Source organism: Ranitomeya variabilis, chromosome 6 (assembly GCF_051348905.1).
Source record: "Ranitomeya variabilis isolate aRanVar5 chromosome 6, aRanVar5.hap1, whole genome shotgun sequence".
NCBI lineage: Eukaryota > Metazoa > Chordata > Amphibia > Anura > Dendrobatidae > Ranitomeya > Ranitomeya variabilis.
In genome coordinates this window covers 106,674,296-106,692,450 of record NC_135237.1, presented here as the reverse complement: position 1 = coordinate 106,692,450, position 18,155 = coordinate 106,674,296, and the positions used below count along the sequence as shown (strand labels likewise).

At 43.9% G+C, this 18,155-nt stretch overlaps 2 protein-coding genes across 4 annotated transcripts in view; one reads left to right on the top strand and one right to left on the bottom strand.

Annotated features, from left to right (window-relative positions):
• The window catches only part of KAT2B (lysine acetyltransferase 2B), a 128,982-nt gene extending 122,574 nt beyond the window's left edge, over positions 1 to 6,408 (bottom strand). The window contains exon 1 of the mRNA XM_077268888.1: positions 6,024 to 6,408. Coding sequence (XP_077125003.1) covers positions 6,024 to 6,269 — 246 coding nt within the window. The 5' untranslated portion in view covers positions 6,270 to 6,408. The remainder of the gene's footprint in view (positions 1 to 6,023) is intronic.
• Positions 6,409 to 9,382: 2,974 nt separating this feature from the next.
• Positions 9,383 to 18,155, top strand: part of PP2D1 (protein phosphatase 2C like domain containing 1) — a 29,062-nt gene continuing 20,289 nt past the window's right edge. The window contains exons 1-2 of one of the 3 annotated variants that reach the window (XM_077271887.1): positions 17,804 to 17,875; positions 18,054 to 18,123. In XM_077271887.1, coding sequence (XP_077128002.1) covers positions 18,119 to 18,123 — 5 coding nt within the window. In that variant the 5' untranslated portion in view covers positions 17,804 to 17,875; positions 18,054 to 18,118. Of the gene's footprint in view, positions 9,446 to 17,802; positions 17,876 to 18,053; positions 18,124 to 18,155 lie in introns of those variants that run through there. The other 2 variants (XM_077271886.1, XM_077271885.1) reach the window with 2 other exon arrangements.

The following is an 18,155-nucleotide window of genomic DNA, read 5'->3' as shown; positions in this document are numbered from 1 at the left end:
AATGTTTATTTTTATTTAAACATTCCAAAAATTCCTGTGAAACACCTGAAGGGTTAATAAACTTTTTGAAAGTGGTTTTGAGTACCTTGAGGGGTGTTTTTAGAATGTTGTCACACTTGGGTATTTTCTATCATATAGACCCCTCAAAATGACTTCAAATGAGATGTGGTCCCTAAAAAAAAATGGTGTTGTAAAAATGAGAAATTGCTGGTCAACTTTTAACCCTTATAACTCAGTCACAAAAAAAAATTTTGGTTCCAAAATTGTGCTGATGTAAAGTAGACATGTGGGAAATGTTACTTATTAAGTATTTTGCGTGACATATGTCTGTGATTTAAGGGCATAAAAATTCAAAGTTGGAAAATTGCGAAATTTTCAAAATTTTCGCCAAATATTCGTTTTTTTTCACAAATAAACGCAAGTTATATTGAAGAAATTTTACCACTATCATGAAGTACAATATGTCACGAGAAAACATTGTCTGAATCGCCAAGATCCGTTGAAGCGTTCCAGAGTTATAACCTCATAAAGGGACAGTGGTCAGAATTGTAAAAATCGGCCCGGTCATTGACGTGCAAACCACCCTTGGGGGTGAAGGGGTTAAGGGATTAACATACAAGATAAATCAAATGATCAATATTACCGAACAAGCAAACTGATATACACTCATATCTGCGTACACTCTATAGTCTGCTGAATAGGACGCCTGTCCATTTTGAGACATGGGAGAACCAAGTCCCCTATTTCCATTGGAGAGGTTTCAAGAACAGCATGTAAAAAGTTAAAGTACGGTCAGTCTACTTTAACAGAAATCAATGAAAATTCTCAAAATAGCTACAATTTCCCATAACCAAAAAACTCTCGGTGCATATGTCAAATGTACCCATGGGCACCTATTCACCTAACAAAGACCAAGAGAGCCCTTTAACATTCATTTATGTCGGTATGCATTTTTAAAGGCATAGAGGCATCATCCAAAAGATTATTATGTACTGTAGGATGTATGCCACTATATGGCCCTATATAAGCACATATCTCTGAAGCTTGCCTCTCTCTATACCAGGGGTGGGGAATCTTTTTTTCTACCAATGGCCATTTGGATATTTATACCATCCTTCGGGGGCCGTACAAACTCCGCCCACAAAGTACATCCTGACTCTAGCACTGGTTTCAGGACGTAATCTTCCATTGCATGCCCTTCAGTGTTCAGTAGTGAACACTGCGTGTGTGTGCTAACAGAGCAAGAAGAAATTAATGAGCTGGTTGCAATCAAAATACATCTTCCTGCTCAAGAATGAGGTCCCTGAGAATCTGCTCGGGGGCCTGATAAAAGGTCATCGAGGGGCGTAAATGGCCTGGGGGCCTGGGGTTCCCCACCCCTGATCTATACTAACAGTACTGTGCAAACGTTTTAGGCAGGTGTGGAAAAAATGTGTCAAATTAAAAATGTTTTAAAACATAGAAGTGCTAATAGGTTATTTTTTGTCAATTAACAAAATACAACGTGAATTAACAAAAGAGAAATCTGAATAAAATCGATATATGGGGTGACCTGCCTTTGCCTTAAAAACTGTATCAAAGCACCAACTCTCCTATTGTAGGTAAACTTCCACCAAGTAAGGGACTGTAGTCAGGTGTAGGTGTAACCAACCATACCAAACAAGTGATAATGATCATCATTACAATATGATGGTTGAAACAGTTTATCAACTGAAACATAAACAACTGTGTAGAAGGTTTAAAACTGGGTGAGGAACAGCCAAACTCTGCTACAGTGGTACGGTTATGGAAGAGAGGTTCATGCCACAGGTCACACACTATGTAAGACTGAGCACCACGAGAAGGAACAAGATAGATATACTGCAAATATTTTAAAGCAGACTAGGGTTTCACAATGTGCTGGTCAATCTCAAAACATGAGCAATATTAAGGTCCATAGACGTAGTGGCTGGCCAAGGTAACTTGTAAAGACACATTATGCTTACTTCCCGTGAAAATCAGAAGCTGTCCAGCAGCGGCATCAGCTCAGAACTGCAACAACCAATGAGACCCAGCTACACCCATCTACTATTCAGAGAAGTCTGGCCAGACATGGTCTTCATAGAAAAATTGCAGCCAAACCCCAATACCACCTTCAAAATAAAACAAGGCCAAATGTCTTACAATGCATGAAAAGATAAGATCTGGGGTGCAAAAAAACATGGCAGCAGGAGATCTGGATTTATAAAGCAAAATTTGAAATATTATGCAGTAACAAAAGGCAGTGTGTTTGCCGAAGGGCTGGAGAGCGGTATAATTAATAATTTGCGCTTGCAGGCAACAGTGAAGCATGGTGGAGGATCCCTGCAAGCTTAGAGCAGTATTTCAGCAAATGGAGTTGGGGATTCGGTCAGGATTAAAGGTGTCCTCAATGCTGAGAAATACAGGCCGATACTTCTCTATCAGGAAGACTTCAAATTTAATGTGCAGCAAGACAATAACCCCAAACATTCAGCCAATGTCATTAAGACTCCTCAAGAGTAAAGAATAACAAGGATTTCTGGAAGAGATGATATGGCCCTTATAGAGCCCTGATCTCAACATCATCACGTCTGTCTGGTACTACATGAGGAGTCAAGGATTTGAACAAGTCTACATCCACAGAAGATCTGTGGCTAGTTCTCCAAGATGTTTGGAACAACCTCCCTGCCGAGATACATCAAAAACTGTCTGCAAGCGTACCTAGAATTGATGCTTTGAGGTCGGCACACCAATCATGATGAGATTTAGATTTAGTTTTTGTTCATTCACTTTGCATTTTGTTGATAGATACAAATTATGCTGGTAAAATGTTGTGGCAGCAATCTGTGCCCAGCGTGTTCTTACTACTACTCTGGTACCCTGGTATAACACTATGTCAGCATTTAATTACAATGTTAGAGACAGTCCTGTTAGTGCCCAGTGTATTGTTATTATTCCACCGGTTCAGTGTTTAGTCATCACCAAGTGCTGTGTGACTTATCATTATTACTATTAGGAGTACACAGGTACAATGCTGTGTCAGCAGTGTTGACCCTTTCTTGTTACATTGGTATAAAACTGTGCCAACAGTCATTGCCCTGTCTGTTATTACTCTGTACGGTATCGTGCTACATACAATCTTGTGGTATCAGTCAGTCCACAGCATTATCATTACATTAGAATAATGACGTATCAGCAACAAATACCCTATGCATAATATTCTGATCATAACTTGCCTCACAGGCAGAGCGCACTGTTGTCACTGTCACATCCTCTTTTTACACATAAGGTTACTAGAACAGTCCTTCTTACACTGTGATGGCACTGTTATGCACACCTCTGCACCTTATGATCCTCACAAAGTTGTGTCACTTTTACATACTCCTAATTAAAAGGTGTTGACACAATCACACACTCATTTTCAAACTTTTTGTCACCATCACAAACTCCTCCTGTGTGCATACGTTCAACGCAAATGTGAACGTAGCCTTACACCTTCCTCATTAGTGTTGTCACTGTTACACCCTCCTCATTAGTGTTGTCACTGTTACACACTCCCTTTAAACTGTTTTCCCTCCCACAGACTCCTCCTCACACATTCAGTGTTGTCACACAATCCTAACACTGCTGTCACTGCCATACACACCTCCATAATGTTGTGACACACTTGTTCTCAGAGTGTTGTCACTGTCACACTCCTCCTCACACTGTTACTGTCATACACACCTTCTTTGTATTACTTCACACTCTTCCTCACGTTGTTGACACTGTCACACACACACTCCTCAGGATGTTGTTGCTGTCACACACTCCTCACAGCATTTTCACTGACACACACACTCTTCCTCACACTATGATGGAACTGTCACACATTACCTCCTTAATGTTGTCACTGTCACACACTCCTTCTCAGAGATTTGTCAATGCCATTCACTCCTCCTTAGTGTTGTCACTGTCGCACACTACTCCTTAGGCCGGTTTCACACGTCAGTGGCTCCGGTACGTGAGGTGACAATTTCCTCACGTACCGGAGACACTGACACACGTAGACCCATAAAAATCAATGCATTTGTGCAGATGTCATTGATTTTTTGTGGACCGTGTCTCCGTGTGCCAAACACGGAGACATGTCAGTGTTCGTGGGAGCGCACGTATTACACGGACCCATTAAAGTCAATGGGTCCGTGTAAAACACGGACCACACACGGACCTTCTCCGTTTGCAGTCCGTGTGGCGTGCAGGAGACAGCGCTACAGTAAGTGCTGTCCCCCCCACTGGTGCTGAATCCGCGATTCATATGTTCCCTGCAGCAGCGTTTGCTGCATAGAAGATATGAATAATAGTGTTTAAAATAAAGATCTATGTGTCCGCCGCCCTCCCACCCCCTGTGCGCCCCCCCTGCTGTTCTGAAAATACTCACCCGCTCCCTCGCAGTGTTCTGTGCTGGCCGCCCCTTCTACTGTATGCGGTCACGTGGGGCCGACGATTAGAGTCATGAATATGTGGCTCCACCTCCCATAGGGGTGGAGCCGCCTATTCATGACTGTAAATGAGCGGCCCCACGTGACCGCATACAGGAGAAGATGGGGCCAGACCAGGAAGCAGCCACAGCCAACGAGGGAGCGGGTGAGTATTTTCAGAACAGCGGGGGGGGCGCACAGGGGGGGGGGGCGCACAGGGGGTGGGGGGGCGCACAGGGGGTGGGAGGGCGGGGGACACATAGATCTTTATTTTAAACACTATTATTCATAATTTCTCTGCAGCAAACGCTGCTGCAGGGAACATATGAATTGCGGATTCAGCACCAGATGCTGGTAGTACCTGTGGTACCCAGCACGGTGCGTGTGGTACCCAGTGGGCACACGGGCGGCACACGTGTGCCACACTGATGTTCACCAGAAATGCAGGGGCACACGGACACGGATAATTCCGGTACCGGAATTATCTGGACGTGTGGGACAGCCCTTAGTGTTGTCTTTGTCACATACTCCTCCTTTGTTTTCTGTGGCACACTCCTCCTTACACAAATCCTCAGTGTTGGCACTGTCACACACTCCTCCTCACACTTTGTTGTCACTATCGCGTATCACTCCTTTCACTGTTGTCACTGAAACACACTCCTTCTCACATTGATTTCACTGTCACACACTCCTTCTGTGTTTTCACTCACACACTCCTCCTCACATTTTTGTCACTGTCACACACTGCTCTTAATGATTTGTCACTGTTAAACACTCCTACTCAGTGATGTTAGTGTCACACACTGGTCCTCAAAGTTCTATCACTGTCACATTCTCTTCCTATAGGTTCACATTGTGTTAGGGCAATCCGTTTAGCGCATACGCTAGCGGATTGCGCTAACGCAATGTCCCAAAAGGGATCGCGCTTGGCGATCCCGCTAGCGCAGATGCCCGATCTGCGCTAGCGAGGAACGGAGCTCGGATGCTGCAAGCAGCGTTCGAGGTCCGTCTGAAAATAACGGGACATCGCTAGCGTGTGCCGAAAATGGCATGCGCTAGAGATCCGTTAGCACATTGCAGTCAATGGGTGCGCTAACGGACATAGCGTTAATTGCGACAATTTCGCCATGTAACGGAGTCCGCTAGCGGACACCCATTAACGCAATGTGAACCTACTGTTGTTACTGTCACAGACCTCATGAAACTGCTGTCACATTCATCCTTAGTATTGTCACTGACACACACTCTTCACTTTGTTGTCACTGCCACACACTGCTCCTCAGTATTGTCACTGTCACACACTCCTCCTCACAGTGTTGTCAGGGTCACACACTCCTCCTCACAGTGTTGTCACCGTCACACACTCCTCCTTACTGTTGTCACCATCACACACTCTTCCTCACAGTGTTGTCACTGTCACACACTCCTCCTTACTGTTGTCAGTCACTGTCACACACTCCTCCTTACTGTTGTCACCGTCACACACTCCTCCTCACAGTGTTGTCACCGCCACACACTCCTCCTTACTGTTGTCACTGTCACATACTCCTCCTCACACGTTACCTTGCAGGCGGAGTACACTCCGAGTTTCTCCAGTTTCTTGGCCCGGGGGGCTGAGCGGTGCTGCCCCTTTTTAGCAGCGATTTTTAGCGGTGCAGCTCCAGCACCTCCCACAGTCGGACTCTCCGCTCCCCGGGCTGCTCCTCCGGCTGCAACCGTAGCCGCTGCTGCTGCAACCACCACGGCCGGAGAGCCTTGGGGCGCCACACTGCCCACCACCGAGCCTCCGTCTGCAGCCGCCTCGGACATTGCAGGAGCCCTGGAGCCTGCCCGGGGAGAAGAATGCCCCCAACCCTCCTCCGGTGCACAGATCCCTGGGCGAGGTGACGAGATCTGCAGCCGATCCCCCAGCAGGGAGGCAGCTGGAGCACATCACCGCCTCCCCTGCCTCTCTCCTCCTCCTCCTTCTTCTTCCCAGTCCTCCCTCCTTGGTGCTGCTGTCCACTTCCATCGCTGCTGTCAGGTCGCGCCGGCGGCTGCGCTGTGTGCAGTGATCAGTCACGGGGCCGGCTTCTTCTGTAACCTGGAGAGGCCGACATCATCATTGTATCTTCGTGTCAGCAGGCGGCCTAATGTAAGCGATAATGCGAAACTAGGGGGCGCTATGCTCAGCAGTGGACATGCACTTTAGAGGTAGGGATGAGTTCTCTCTACAGTCCCCCTCTGTCTTCCATCCATCCTCAGCCGCTGTGTCCACTGATGCATTATTGTCTGACACAAGAGACATCTAACAGGAGTAACTAAGGATTCATGTAAGGGCTTGTTCACACTACCGTATTTTCCATGTCCATTAACCCCTTAACCCCAAGAGCTTTTTCCGGTTTTGCATTTTCGCTCCCCTCCTTCCCAGAGCCATAACTTTTTTATTTTTCCGTCAATATGGCCAAGTGAGGGCTTATTTTTTGTGAGACGAGTTGTATTTTTGAGTGATACCACTGGTTGTTGTGTACTAGAAAACGGGAAAAAAAATTCCAAGTGCGGTGAAATTGCAAAAAAAAGTGCAATCCCACACTTGTTTTTTGTTTTGCTTTTTTGGTAGGTTCACTAAATGCTAAAACTGACCTGCCGTTATGATTCTCCAGGTCATTACGAGTTCATAGACACCAAACATGTCTAGGTTCTTTTTATATTAGTGGTGAAACCAAATTCCAAACTTTGCTAAAAAAAAAAAATGCGCCATTTTCCGATACCCGTAGCGTCTCCAATAATGTTGTTCAAAAGTAAAACTCGTCCCGCAAAAAATAAGCCCTCACAGGGCCATATTGACGGAAAAATAAAAAAGTTATGGCTCTGGGAAGGAGGGGAGCGAAAAACGAACACGGAAAAACGGAAAATCCCAAGGTCATGAAGGGGTTAATGAAGTAAAAAATGAAGTAAATATACAATGAAAACTTAGTGTACAACTAGCTCATATTACGACTGCAGTCAATGTGGGCGTGATGTAACTGCTCCCCGCCCATTCTGGGTGTTTGCAAAAAAAAGACAGGATGAAGTTTAGGATCACAGAAAGGAGCCATTTTGTTGGTGACTGCCAGTGATACTGACAAATAAACAGTGTCACCAAGGACGGACGGCAGCTCAGATTCCGTTAGCTGGTGCGGCTCGCTGCATCACAAGCTGGGCTTAGATACATTAAGTGTATCGCGTGCTGTGATTAGATACGCTTAGAGTATCATAGAATGTTACAGTTGGAAGGGACCTCCAGTGTCATCCAGCTCTGCCACCAGGGATTTAAGGGCCCCATACTGGAAACATTTTCAGGCCCCCTTGAAACTCCACACAGGCTCTGCCTCCACCCCTCAAACCTTAAACAATCCCACCACCCTCTCTTGGGAAAAACTCCACTTCTGCACCACATCGACACCAATCACACATTAACAGTTCCCATTGAACACCATATCACAAACATAGTCAGCAGCTTTTGTTTTGGCCAAAAGATTTGTTAAGCCGCCACCAAGACAAGTTAGACTCTTTCGGCAGCGCCCTATTCTAGTCTGACCTATTAAACGTGTCTTAAAATATCCAATACTCTTTTTAGGTATATTTTTATTTATTTTTCCGTAAAGCGAATGTGCCACATACATTTTTTAAAATGACCAAAAATACCACACACAAAGGGCAAATATTGCCACACTATGACCAGAGCATATATTACCACCACATAGTGAATAATTCCACATAGAAAGGACAAATACCATCACACCATGACCAGACCACATATTACCACCACATAGTGACCGAATACTACAATACTGATTAATAATACAAATGAAATGATAAAAATCACAATACTAATATTACCATAAGTGCTATTATACACAGGAGCTCTGTACATAGTATACAGTGTATACTGTAAGTGTACAGGTAATACAGTGATCACGAGTGACATCAAACATAGGACCTCTGCATATAGTGTTTAGTGTACAGGTAATACAGGGATCACCAGTGCCATTATACAGAGGAGCTCTGTATATACAATAGTGTATAGTGTACAGGTAATACAGTGATCATCAGTGACATAATACACAGGAGCCCTGTTCGTAGTATATAGTGTACAGGTAATACAGTGATCACTGGTGACATTATACACAGGAGCTCTGTATATAGTGTATAGTGTACAGGTAATACAGGGATCACCAGTGACATTATACACAGGAGCTCTGTGTATACTGTCAGTGTACCGTTAATACAGTGATTACCAGTGACATTATACACAGGAGCTCTGTATATAGTGTTAGTGTACCATTAATGCAGTGATTACCAGTGATATTATACACAGGAGCGATGTATATAGTGTGTAGCGTACAGGCAGAGTCGTAGCTAGGGGTTCAGCTCAGGGGGGGGCGAAACGTGAGTGGGCCCCTAACAGGTGGACATATCATTAGTGCAAACTATGCGGCAGCACATGGGCCCATTTCTACCTCTAAATAAGGTGCAATTTTGTATTTTTAGAAGTTCTTGGGCTGCAAAGGGCCCATATATTGTTCTTGCACATGGTCCCTTTTCTGTCTGTGTCCACCTGTGGCCCTTAACTAGGTAACCATGATTGCAACTACGGTGGGTATAGGGGAACTTCAGGAGATGACCGCACTGTTATTGAAAATAAATCTCTATACAATAACCAGCACTGATATTACCGCCATGCGGTAATACCATATAGTGGTATATACCAGTCCTGCATGACATAGAGAGATCACAGTACAGTTATAGATGATGACTTACAGAGGACGTTCTTTCTGGTGGAGCCATTCACTTTTCCCATCTTTGCCACCTGGCCCAGACTGACAAACTGTGTATACTATTACTTCAACATTTTTCAGTCACCGCTCTGTGTGTAGAGAGTGCCGGCTGTAACTGATGCCCCGGGACAGACTGACAGTTGGTACAACACTATCTGCCACCCAGTAGTTAGGCTTCAATGCTTCGTAAGTGCCTACTTAATATTTAGGAGTCCCCCTATGTACAGTAATAATGGCCCCAGCATCGCTGATGAGAGCAGGAGGTCATGTGACGATTTTCTTCTATTGAGAGAAGTCAAACTTGTCTAGTCAACACGTGCAAATAGCAAACGTGGTCGCATGGCCGCCTGATCACACCAGTGGTCTTGGGGTCTCATGACGCCAGGTGCACCCCATCATGATTTGGCAGTCTGTAAAGTGACTGCAGACAATTATCCCAAGCCTTTAATAACTTAAAGGGAACCTGTCACCCCCCCAGGGCCGATTAAGGTAAAAGAGCCACCTTCTTCAGCACTAAGGCTGCATTCTGTGAAGGCGGCTCTTAGGGTTTTGCTCCCTAATAACGCTGAAATATTCACTTTTATAAATTGCGCGCAATACCTGTATTGAGTCCGCGGGGTACGTTTTCTCCCCCTGACTCAGCCGCCTCGCAGCCGTTCATCATCCCAGCGAGCACCGCTACCTTTCTGTCTTGTGCCGTCACTGGCGCTCTGCAATTATTTCTCGGGCATGCACAGTGCGCGCTGCCCTGGAACTCATATCAAGTGATGTAAGTAGATCCCACCTGCGCACAGCGCCAGATTCCCAGCCCCGCAGTGTGAATAAATTATAACACACTGCGGGGCGGGATCTCGGTCCTCCGCTACATGCAGGCGTGATATCAATACATCAGCTGATGTGAGTTCCAGGGCAGCGCACACGGCGCATGCCCGAAAAATGAGAGCCCAGGCATCGGCGCCCGGTGGGATGATGGACGGCTGGGAGGCGGTTGTGTCCGGGAACAAAAGACGTACCCCCCAGACTCAATACAGGTATGGCATGCAATTTATAAAAGTGAACATTTCAGCGTTATTAGGGATCAAAAACAGAAGAGCCACCTTCACAGAATGCAGCCTTAGCGCTGCTGAAGGATTACCTTAATAGGCCCTGGGGGGGTGACAGGTTCCCTTCAATAATTTAATTATAAGCAATTTATTCTTATAACATAGAATGCAGCCCGTGGTTACTGTATTGTTATACTTGTTAGGGGGCAGACAGACGGACATATTTCTCATGTGAGGATCGCATCGCAATCCTCGGACTGACCGTCGGCTCTCCTGACCTGAGGCTGACAGTTGCATAGTAATTTATCACGCTGTCAAGCTTATGTCAGGAGAGGTGTCAGGGCCAGTCCGAGGATTGCAATGCGATCGTCACATGAGTTATACAGCATCTGTCTGCGCCCTTATGTTAATACTTATCCTTGTTATAGTAACATTAACCTTCTTTGCTCTGCCTATTTTACTAATACTTATAAAAGACCCAGCTCGCAATAATAAAAAGCCCCCGACCTCCCCATCTCCAGCCCCCAAGACAGCAACTATTAGGGTATGTTTCCAAGGGGCATATTGCTTGGGTTTTTGCTGGCTGGGGATTGGACACTGTGTACATCCGCAGCGTCGAAACTGCAGCTTCCAGATGTTACAGCATAGTGGAGGGGATTTTATGAAATTCCATCTCCTCTATGCGTACATAGATGCAGGTGTCAGACCTGCGTAACCGGACATGTGGCGCGTCTTTCTAGACAGCAGCATGTCTATTTATCTTGTAGAGATGCTCCGTCTCCACAAGATAAATAAAACAGTCTATGATTAGGATGCGGTGATTCCACCTGTGGTCAATGAATATATGCAGAATCACCGCGCGTACAAACGGGGCAGCGCTTTGGGCTGATGATGATGGAGTGAATATCTCATAACATTAAACAGTATAATAATAATCAGCCGCCCAGTGCCCCCTCACCTACGTCAGCCCTCACAATACCCTCAAACTCTCCCATTCACCCCCAGTACACTGTCCCCCTCCCACAATACCACCATCCTCTCTTTCACCCCCAGAGTGCCCTGTCCCCCTGCACACCCACAACAACCCCCATCGTTTCACATTTACCCCACAGTGCCCTGTCCTCCTCTCCCACTTCAGCCCCACACAATACCACAATCCTCTCACATTCACCCCCACAGTGACCATGATATGCCTAAATCGAATTACCATCCCCACTTACTGATACAGTTTTCAGGCAGACAGTGAGGAGAACCAGGAAGTGTCCAGATAGCTGCACGGAGGGCACTAGGACCCAGCGTGCCTCAGCCAAACCAAGCGTGCACACTGACTGCACAGCCAGAAAGTAACTGCAACTGCTGCTGCCAGTCCGGAAGAGATTCCTCAGGTGAGACCACATTGCACTCTGCACGGAGGGAGGCTCTGCAGCCGGCATTGTGTGCTCTCTCCCTGACACCTCAGACTCAGCAGTGGATCTCCCGGTGGGCCCCTTCAGGTGTCTGGGCCTGGGGCAATGGCCCACTCTGCCCCCCCAGTAGCTACGCTACTGATCAGGGGCTCTGCAAGCGCAACATAATGCCCGCAGACCATTCTATCAAAGTCTGCATTCCATAACGGCGCTCCTTCCCTTCCGAGCTCTGCCGTTCGCCCAAACAGTGGTTCCCCCCCACATATGGGGTATCAGCATACTCAGGACAAATTGGACACCAACTTTTGGGGTCCAATTTCTCTTGTTACCCTTGCGAAAATAAAAACTTGGGGGCTAAAAAATCTTTTTTGTGGAAAAAAAAATATTTTTTATTTTCACGACTCTGCATTATAAACTTCTGTGAAGCACTTGGGCATTCAAAGTTCTCACCACACATCTAGATAAGTTCCTTGGGGGGTCTAGATTCCAAAATGGGGTCATTTGTGAGGGGTTTCTACTGTTTAGGTACATCAGGGGCTCTGCAAACGCAACATAACACCCGCAGACCATTCTATCAAAGTCTGCATTCCAAAACGACGCACCTTCCCTTCCGAGCTCTGCCATGTGCCCAAACAGTGGTCCCCCCCACATATGGGGTATCAGCGTACTCAGCATAGATTGCACAATACATTTAGGGGTCCAATTTATCCTGTTACCCTTGTGAAAGTAAAAATTTGGGGGTGAAAAGATCATTTTTGTGGAAAAAATATGATTTTTTTTTTATTTTCATGGCTCTACATTATAAACTTCTGTGAAGCAGTTGGGGGTTCATAGTGCTCACCACACATCTAGATAAGCTCTTTGTTGTGTCTAGTTTCCAAAATGGGGTCACTTGTGGGGGGTTTCTACTGTTTAGGTACATCAGGAGCTCTGCAAATGCAATATGACGCCCGCAGACCATCCCATCAAAGTCTGCATTCCAAGCGGCGCTCCTTCCCTTCCGAGCCCCGATGGGTGCCCAAACAGTGCCCCCCCCCACATATGGGGTATCAGCATACTCAGGACAAACTGCTCAACAGATTTTGGGGTCCAATGTCTCCTGTTACCCTTGAGAAAATAAAAAAAATTGCAGGCTAAAAAATCATTTTTGAGGGAAAAAAAATGATTTTTTGTTTTAACAGCTCTACTTTATAAATTTCTGTGAAGCACTTGGGGTTTAAAGTGCTCACCACACATCTAGATAAGTTCCTTAAGGGGTCTAGTTTCCAAAATGGTGTCACTTGAAATTGCACAACTTTTGTGGTCTAATTTCTCCCGTTACCCTTGTGAAAATAAGAATTTGTGGGCAAAAAGATCATTTTTGTGTAAACAAATGTGATTTTTTTTTTATTTTCACGGCTCTACGTTATAAATTCTGTGAAGCACATGGGGGCTCAAAGTGCTCACCACACATCTAGATAAGTTCCTTAAGGGGTCTAGTTTCCAAAATGGGGTCACTTGTGGAGTGTTTCCACTGTTTAGGCACATCAGGGGCTCTGTAAACGTGACATGGCGTCCGATCTCAATTCCAGCCAATTCTGCATTGAAAAAGTCAAAAGGCACTCCTTCTCTTCCAAGCTCTGCGGTGCGCCCAAACAGTGGTTTACCCCCACATATGGGGTATCGGCATATTCAGGAGAAATTGCACAACAAAATTTATGGTTAAATTTCTGTTTTTACACTTGTGAAAATCGAAAAAATGGTTTTGAATTAAAATGTTTGCAAAAAAAGTTTAAATGTTCGTTTTTTCCTTCCACATGGTTTCAGTTCCTGTGAAGCACGTAAAGGGTTAATAAACTTCTTGAATGTGGTTTTGAGCACCTTGAGGGGTGCAGATTTTAGAATCGTGTCACAGTTGGTTATTTTCTATCATATAAACCCCTCAAAATGACTTCAAATGTGATGTGGTCCCTAAAAAAAAATGGTGTTGTAAAAATGAGAAATTGCTTCCAAAATTGTGCTGATGTAAAGTAGACATGTGGCAAATGTTGCTTATTAACTATTTTTTGTGACATATCTCTCTGATTTAAGGGCATAAAAATACAAAGTTTGAAAAATGCAAAATTGTAAACATTTTCGCCATATTTCCGTTTTTTTCATAAATAATCGCAAGTAATATCGAAGAAATGTTACCACTATCATGAAGTACAATATGTCACGAAAAAACAGTCTCAGAATCAGCAGGATCTGTTAAAGCGTTCCAGAGTTATAACCTCATAAAGTGACAGTGGTCAGAATTGTAAAAATTGGCTCAGTCATTAAGTACCAAATTGGCTCTGTCACTAAGGGGTTAAAAAACAACGTGTCTCTGCACCGCAATACGCTTCAGCTGAATATGCATCGGAGATCGCACATCCAGTTGAAGTTTGTGCTGGTGTCTGCTGGATCCCCACCCGCACAGGCCTGGTCACGACCGTGCTCATCCTTTTCCACCATTTCGTGTAGATTATTTTTGAGGGGGCTAACAGTATAATTTAAAAATAAAAAAATGGAGAACAGGATGCGCTTCCACATATGGAAATGCTTCCGGATCTCCATGTTTTGCAAAACGTTCACATGGAGGAACTACTCTGGGCAAGGAAAGCTTCCCTCCTCATGTCTTAGATGAGCGGCATACCATTCAAGGTTTTCCCATTTGTCTACAGCGACTTGTAGTATTGTGCCTGAATTGCATGACCTGCTCAGGTGAGCACAATTCATTCTTGTTCACACAAACCACGATACGACTATCTACAGCGCTCAGAGAGCATTTTTCCGCTCAATTCTTCCTGTCTAGGTTCTATTTACCATCATTTTTAGCTTCTTACTGTTTATGTAGAGGAAGAATATTTTTGGATCATTTTTACTTTCTTTGACAATGAATCTCTGTCTCAATCTTTGCTGCCTTGATTTTTTTTTTACACAATTTGTTTTGAGAGCTGTATATGTCAGCTTGTGCACTCGTGATCAGCTTGAGAAAATGATCTGCAACGTCTCGGTTTTCCTGTGCAATAGATGAATAAAGAAGGTTCACTTTGATCCAGTTTGAGTGATGTGGTTTCTTCTTATGTGGTCAAGAACTGTTGTATCAGAGATGTTTCACTGCTAGCAATCCAGCAATTTTGCAGAGAAAAAATAGCTGGAAAATCCTTAGACCTGCTATGCGTGGACTTAAGGCTTATTCATATGTCCATGATTTTTCATATATACAGACAAACGGATAATTTTTGATCACTGTATTGGACCAGTTTTTATCTATTTTTGATCTTTTGATTTTTCTGGTACGCAAAAGCAAAAAAACACTCATCAACATGAATGGCATCCATGTGCTGTTTCCTCATAAACCCATTCACTTAAATGGGTGAGTATTGTCCACAAAGATGTCCACAAGTAGGACATCTCCTTTTCTGCAAACATCGGCAAAAAATAAACATGTGAAACGACCCATTGAAGTTATTGTGTTCATGTACTATTCATTAAAAAACGGCCAGCACATGGGTGACGAACACTAACATGTTAGCAAAAGACTAAGGTCTCATGCAGACATCTGTGGAAATCGGTCCGATCTCTGACCACTATTGCATGGACTGGCTGTGTCTCGAGTGTGATAGCTTCATATATTTCTATGAGACTGTCATGCCCAAGTCGGGAGAGTCACATATAGTCTGTGCATTAGCGGTCGGTGCTTGGACTTATTTTCACGGATGTCTACATGATCCCTAACCCTAAGTGGAAAACACTTCAAAAACGGATCAGACCACACCGGATTCTGCTCCTGTCAGATGAGAACAGAAAATTGACAGAGGTGATGCAAATCAATACTCAAGACCTGGTTCAGTAATCTGTGGCCATCAGAGGGGAGTCCGGAAAACCGCCATTTAACTGCTGCCGTTCCCACCCAGCTGTTACGTTGATTAGTTGTCCTGACATGATTCTATGATTCTATGATATGCATTACACCACAACAACGACGTCATACCAGGCCTGCTAAATCAAAAGAGGAGCTGGGAATTCTGGCTGGTAAGAAGGGTCTATCAGGGCACCTGTTCGGTGGCAACAGATTACTGACGCTGGACTGGGTCCTTCAAATCGATTCGCTCCTATTCTAGAAACTGAAGTTATAGTGGCTCGAAGTTCATCAAAACTGGCAGCATTGGAGATGGTATTGGGGGGGTGACTTTGATAAGACAATTATGAAACGTGAGGCAGAATGGATTTTCAGGATGCAATCTTTGTCTCCTGGGGGTCTAAATGAGTGCCTTTCTTATACTTGCTTTATTTAATCTGCATATTCTAGTCGCTATACTAACATCCTTATGAGCTGATATGTTTGTTGTTTTTTGGTCCCACAGTTTCTTTGGGATTCTTTGGAATAGTTTTCTTGGCCTGGTCTGTCCAATAAATTTGACTTGTTGGCTTCTCTATTAATAAGACTTTATTCTTGTAATGTCTGTGGCTCTATTATTTATTATTGTATACCTGTGGCTCTCTCCGCCTTAATTAAAGATCTAAAAGCTTCTAAAATCAGTAACAGTTATCATAATTGGACCAGTAAGACCCTTTATACTTACACCTTATAGTAATTCTAATAGTTTGTATATAAGAAATGATAGAATACAACAACAATACCCGGTCAGGGATATACCCATGTGTGCCAGCTTGAAACGCACTGATTTGCGCATGACCAGAAAGATACTAAAGGTCAAGGGATTTATTTCCTTGCATTCCATCATGGTACGCAATCTGACAAGCTATGCCGCAAGTTCTGCGCATGATCGGAAGTGTATGAAATGTCAATGGATCTACTTCCTTGCGCTCCACTGTGGAACGTAATACGGCGTGGTATGCTGTAAGTTTCCGGTAAATCTTTTTTCAAGCACATGTCGTCCGCCATTGCGGCACGCTGAGGGACGGACTTATGGAGAGACCTAATTGATTCTTTTTTCAGGTGGGTATTATATCCATGATTCCGATTTGCGCCTTGGTTCTATGGAGGGATATTTAACCCCTCCTTATATGAAATCAGTCAGGTATGCTTCCTCTATCTGGACACATTTTTGTGGCTTTACATAGACCACACCAGACCTCCTGATGAACCGAACGAACGGGGAAATGCGTTGAGGCGAATCCATCTGGACGGGATAAGTTCCCCTTATTATTTGCAAACATCTCACTATGAATATGGATTTTGTCTACATTTAATGATGTGTGCTTAATGCATCTGTATCGATGCATGGGCTATTTTTTCATATTGGATCATCAGTGTGAAAGGTGTTGAGGATTTGTAGGGATATCATTCCCCCTTTTCTAAATAGAGGGATATACTATCTATTATAAGTATATATCCCTTTATACCCTGAGTATCTACCCTATATTTGAATTAATTATTTGTCTCTTAAGCTATAATTCATCTCTTTTAAAGCTTTTCGTTTTCCCACCTTCATTCAGTTATAGGGTCTAATAAGGACAGATTGGGATAGACATCGCTGAGTGGGGGCGCCAAGCAATCGTTTCTTGTAGGGTGCTAACCTCCACAGTTAGGTAGGGACATGTAGGGTCATACCCAGGGTTATTTAGTTATTGTGTCTTGTGTCACATATGTGTTTTTACACAAATGATTGGTGTTTTAAAACATTTATAATAAAATTCAGTTTTAAGGGATTATATGTTATTTACAAATCTTCTTTTTCCTTAATCCAAATTTTTTAAATAAGGGATGCAGATGTCCTCACTGCCCAGGGCTATACAAAAATCCTTATCACTGTCATTATTACTGATATTACAATGAGGATAGAAATCAAGTTCCCCAGGAATATGTATGCTTCTAGTAGTCGTGTATCAGTCATGGTACTTTTAACATCATACACCCAAATATCACTTTCTTGGAAGAAAAAAACAAAGTGAGGCTGGTGTCTTCTCATTTTGGTATCATAATCGATGCTATAAAGTAGTATTAATATAAGGGGCACGACTGGATGTATGACTGACTATTGTTCACACACGAGACATCGCACTAGAATCCTGGCTACAGGTGTGACTGTTACTGATGTATCCAGGGCTACGGTAACCATAGTAACATATAAACACACATGCCACATATATTCTCTGAGCCATCTACCTGATCAATAGTGAAGCTTTCGTTCCATCAGGTGAGATCAGAGAAATCAAGTTGATGAATTTCTTTAATTCTAATTATTCATCTGACGATTGTTATTAATAATCTCTATTGTGATGAAACGTTTAGGAGCAAAAACTGTGAGAGGCTGTTTAAGAGACTTTGGTAATTCACTAAATAGAAAGAATTTCTTTCATTGGTTTTCACATTAGGATCCTGGACGTTTTTTATACAGTCATGGTGAAAAGTATTGGCACCCTTAAAATTGCTCCAGAAAATGAAGTACGGTATCGCCCCAAGAAAATTATTGCAAT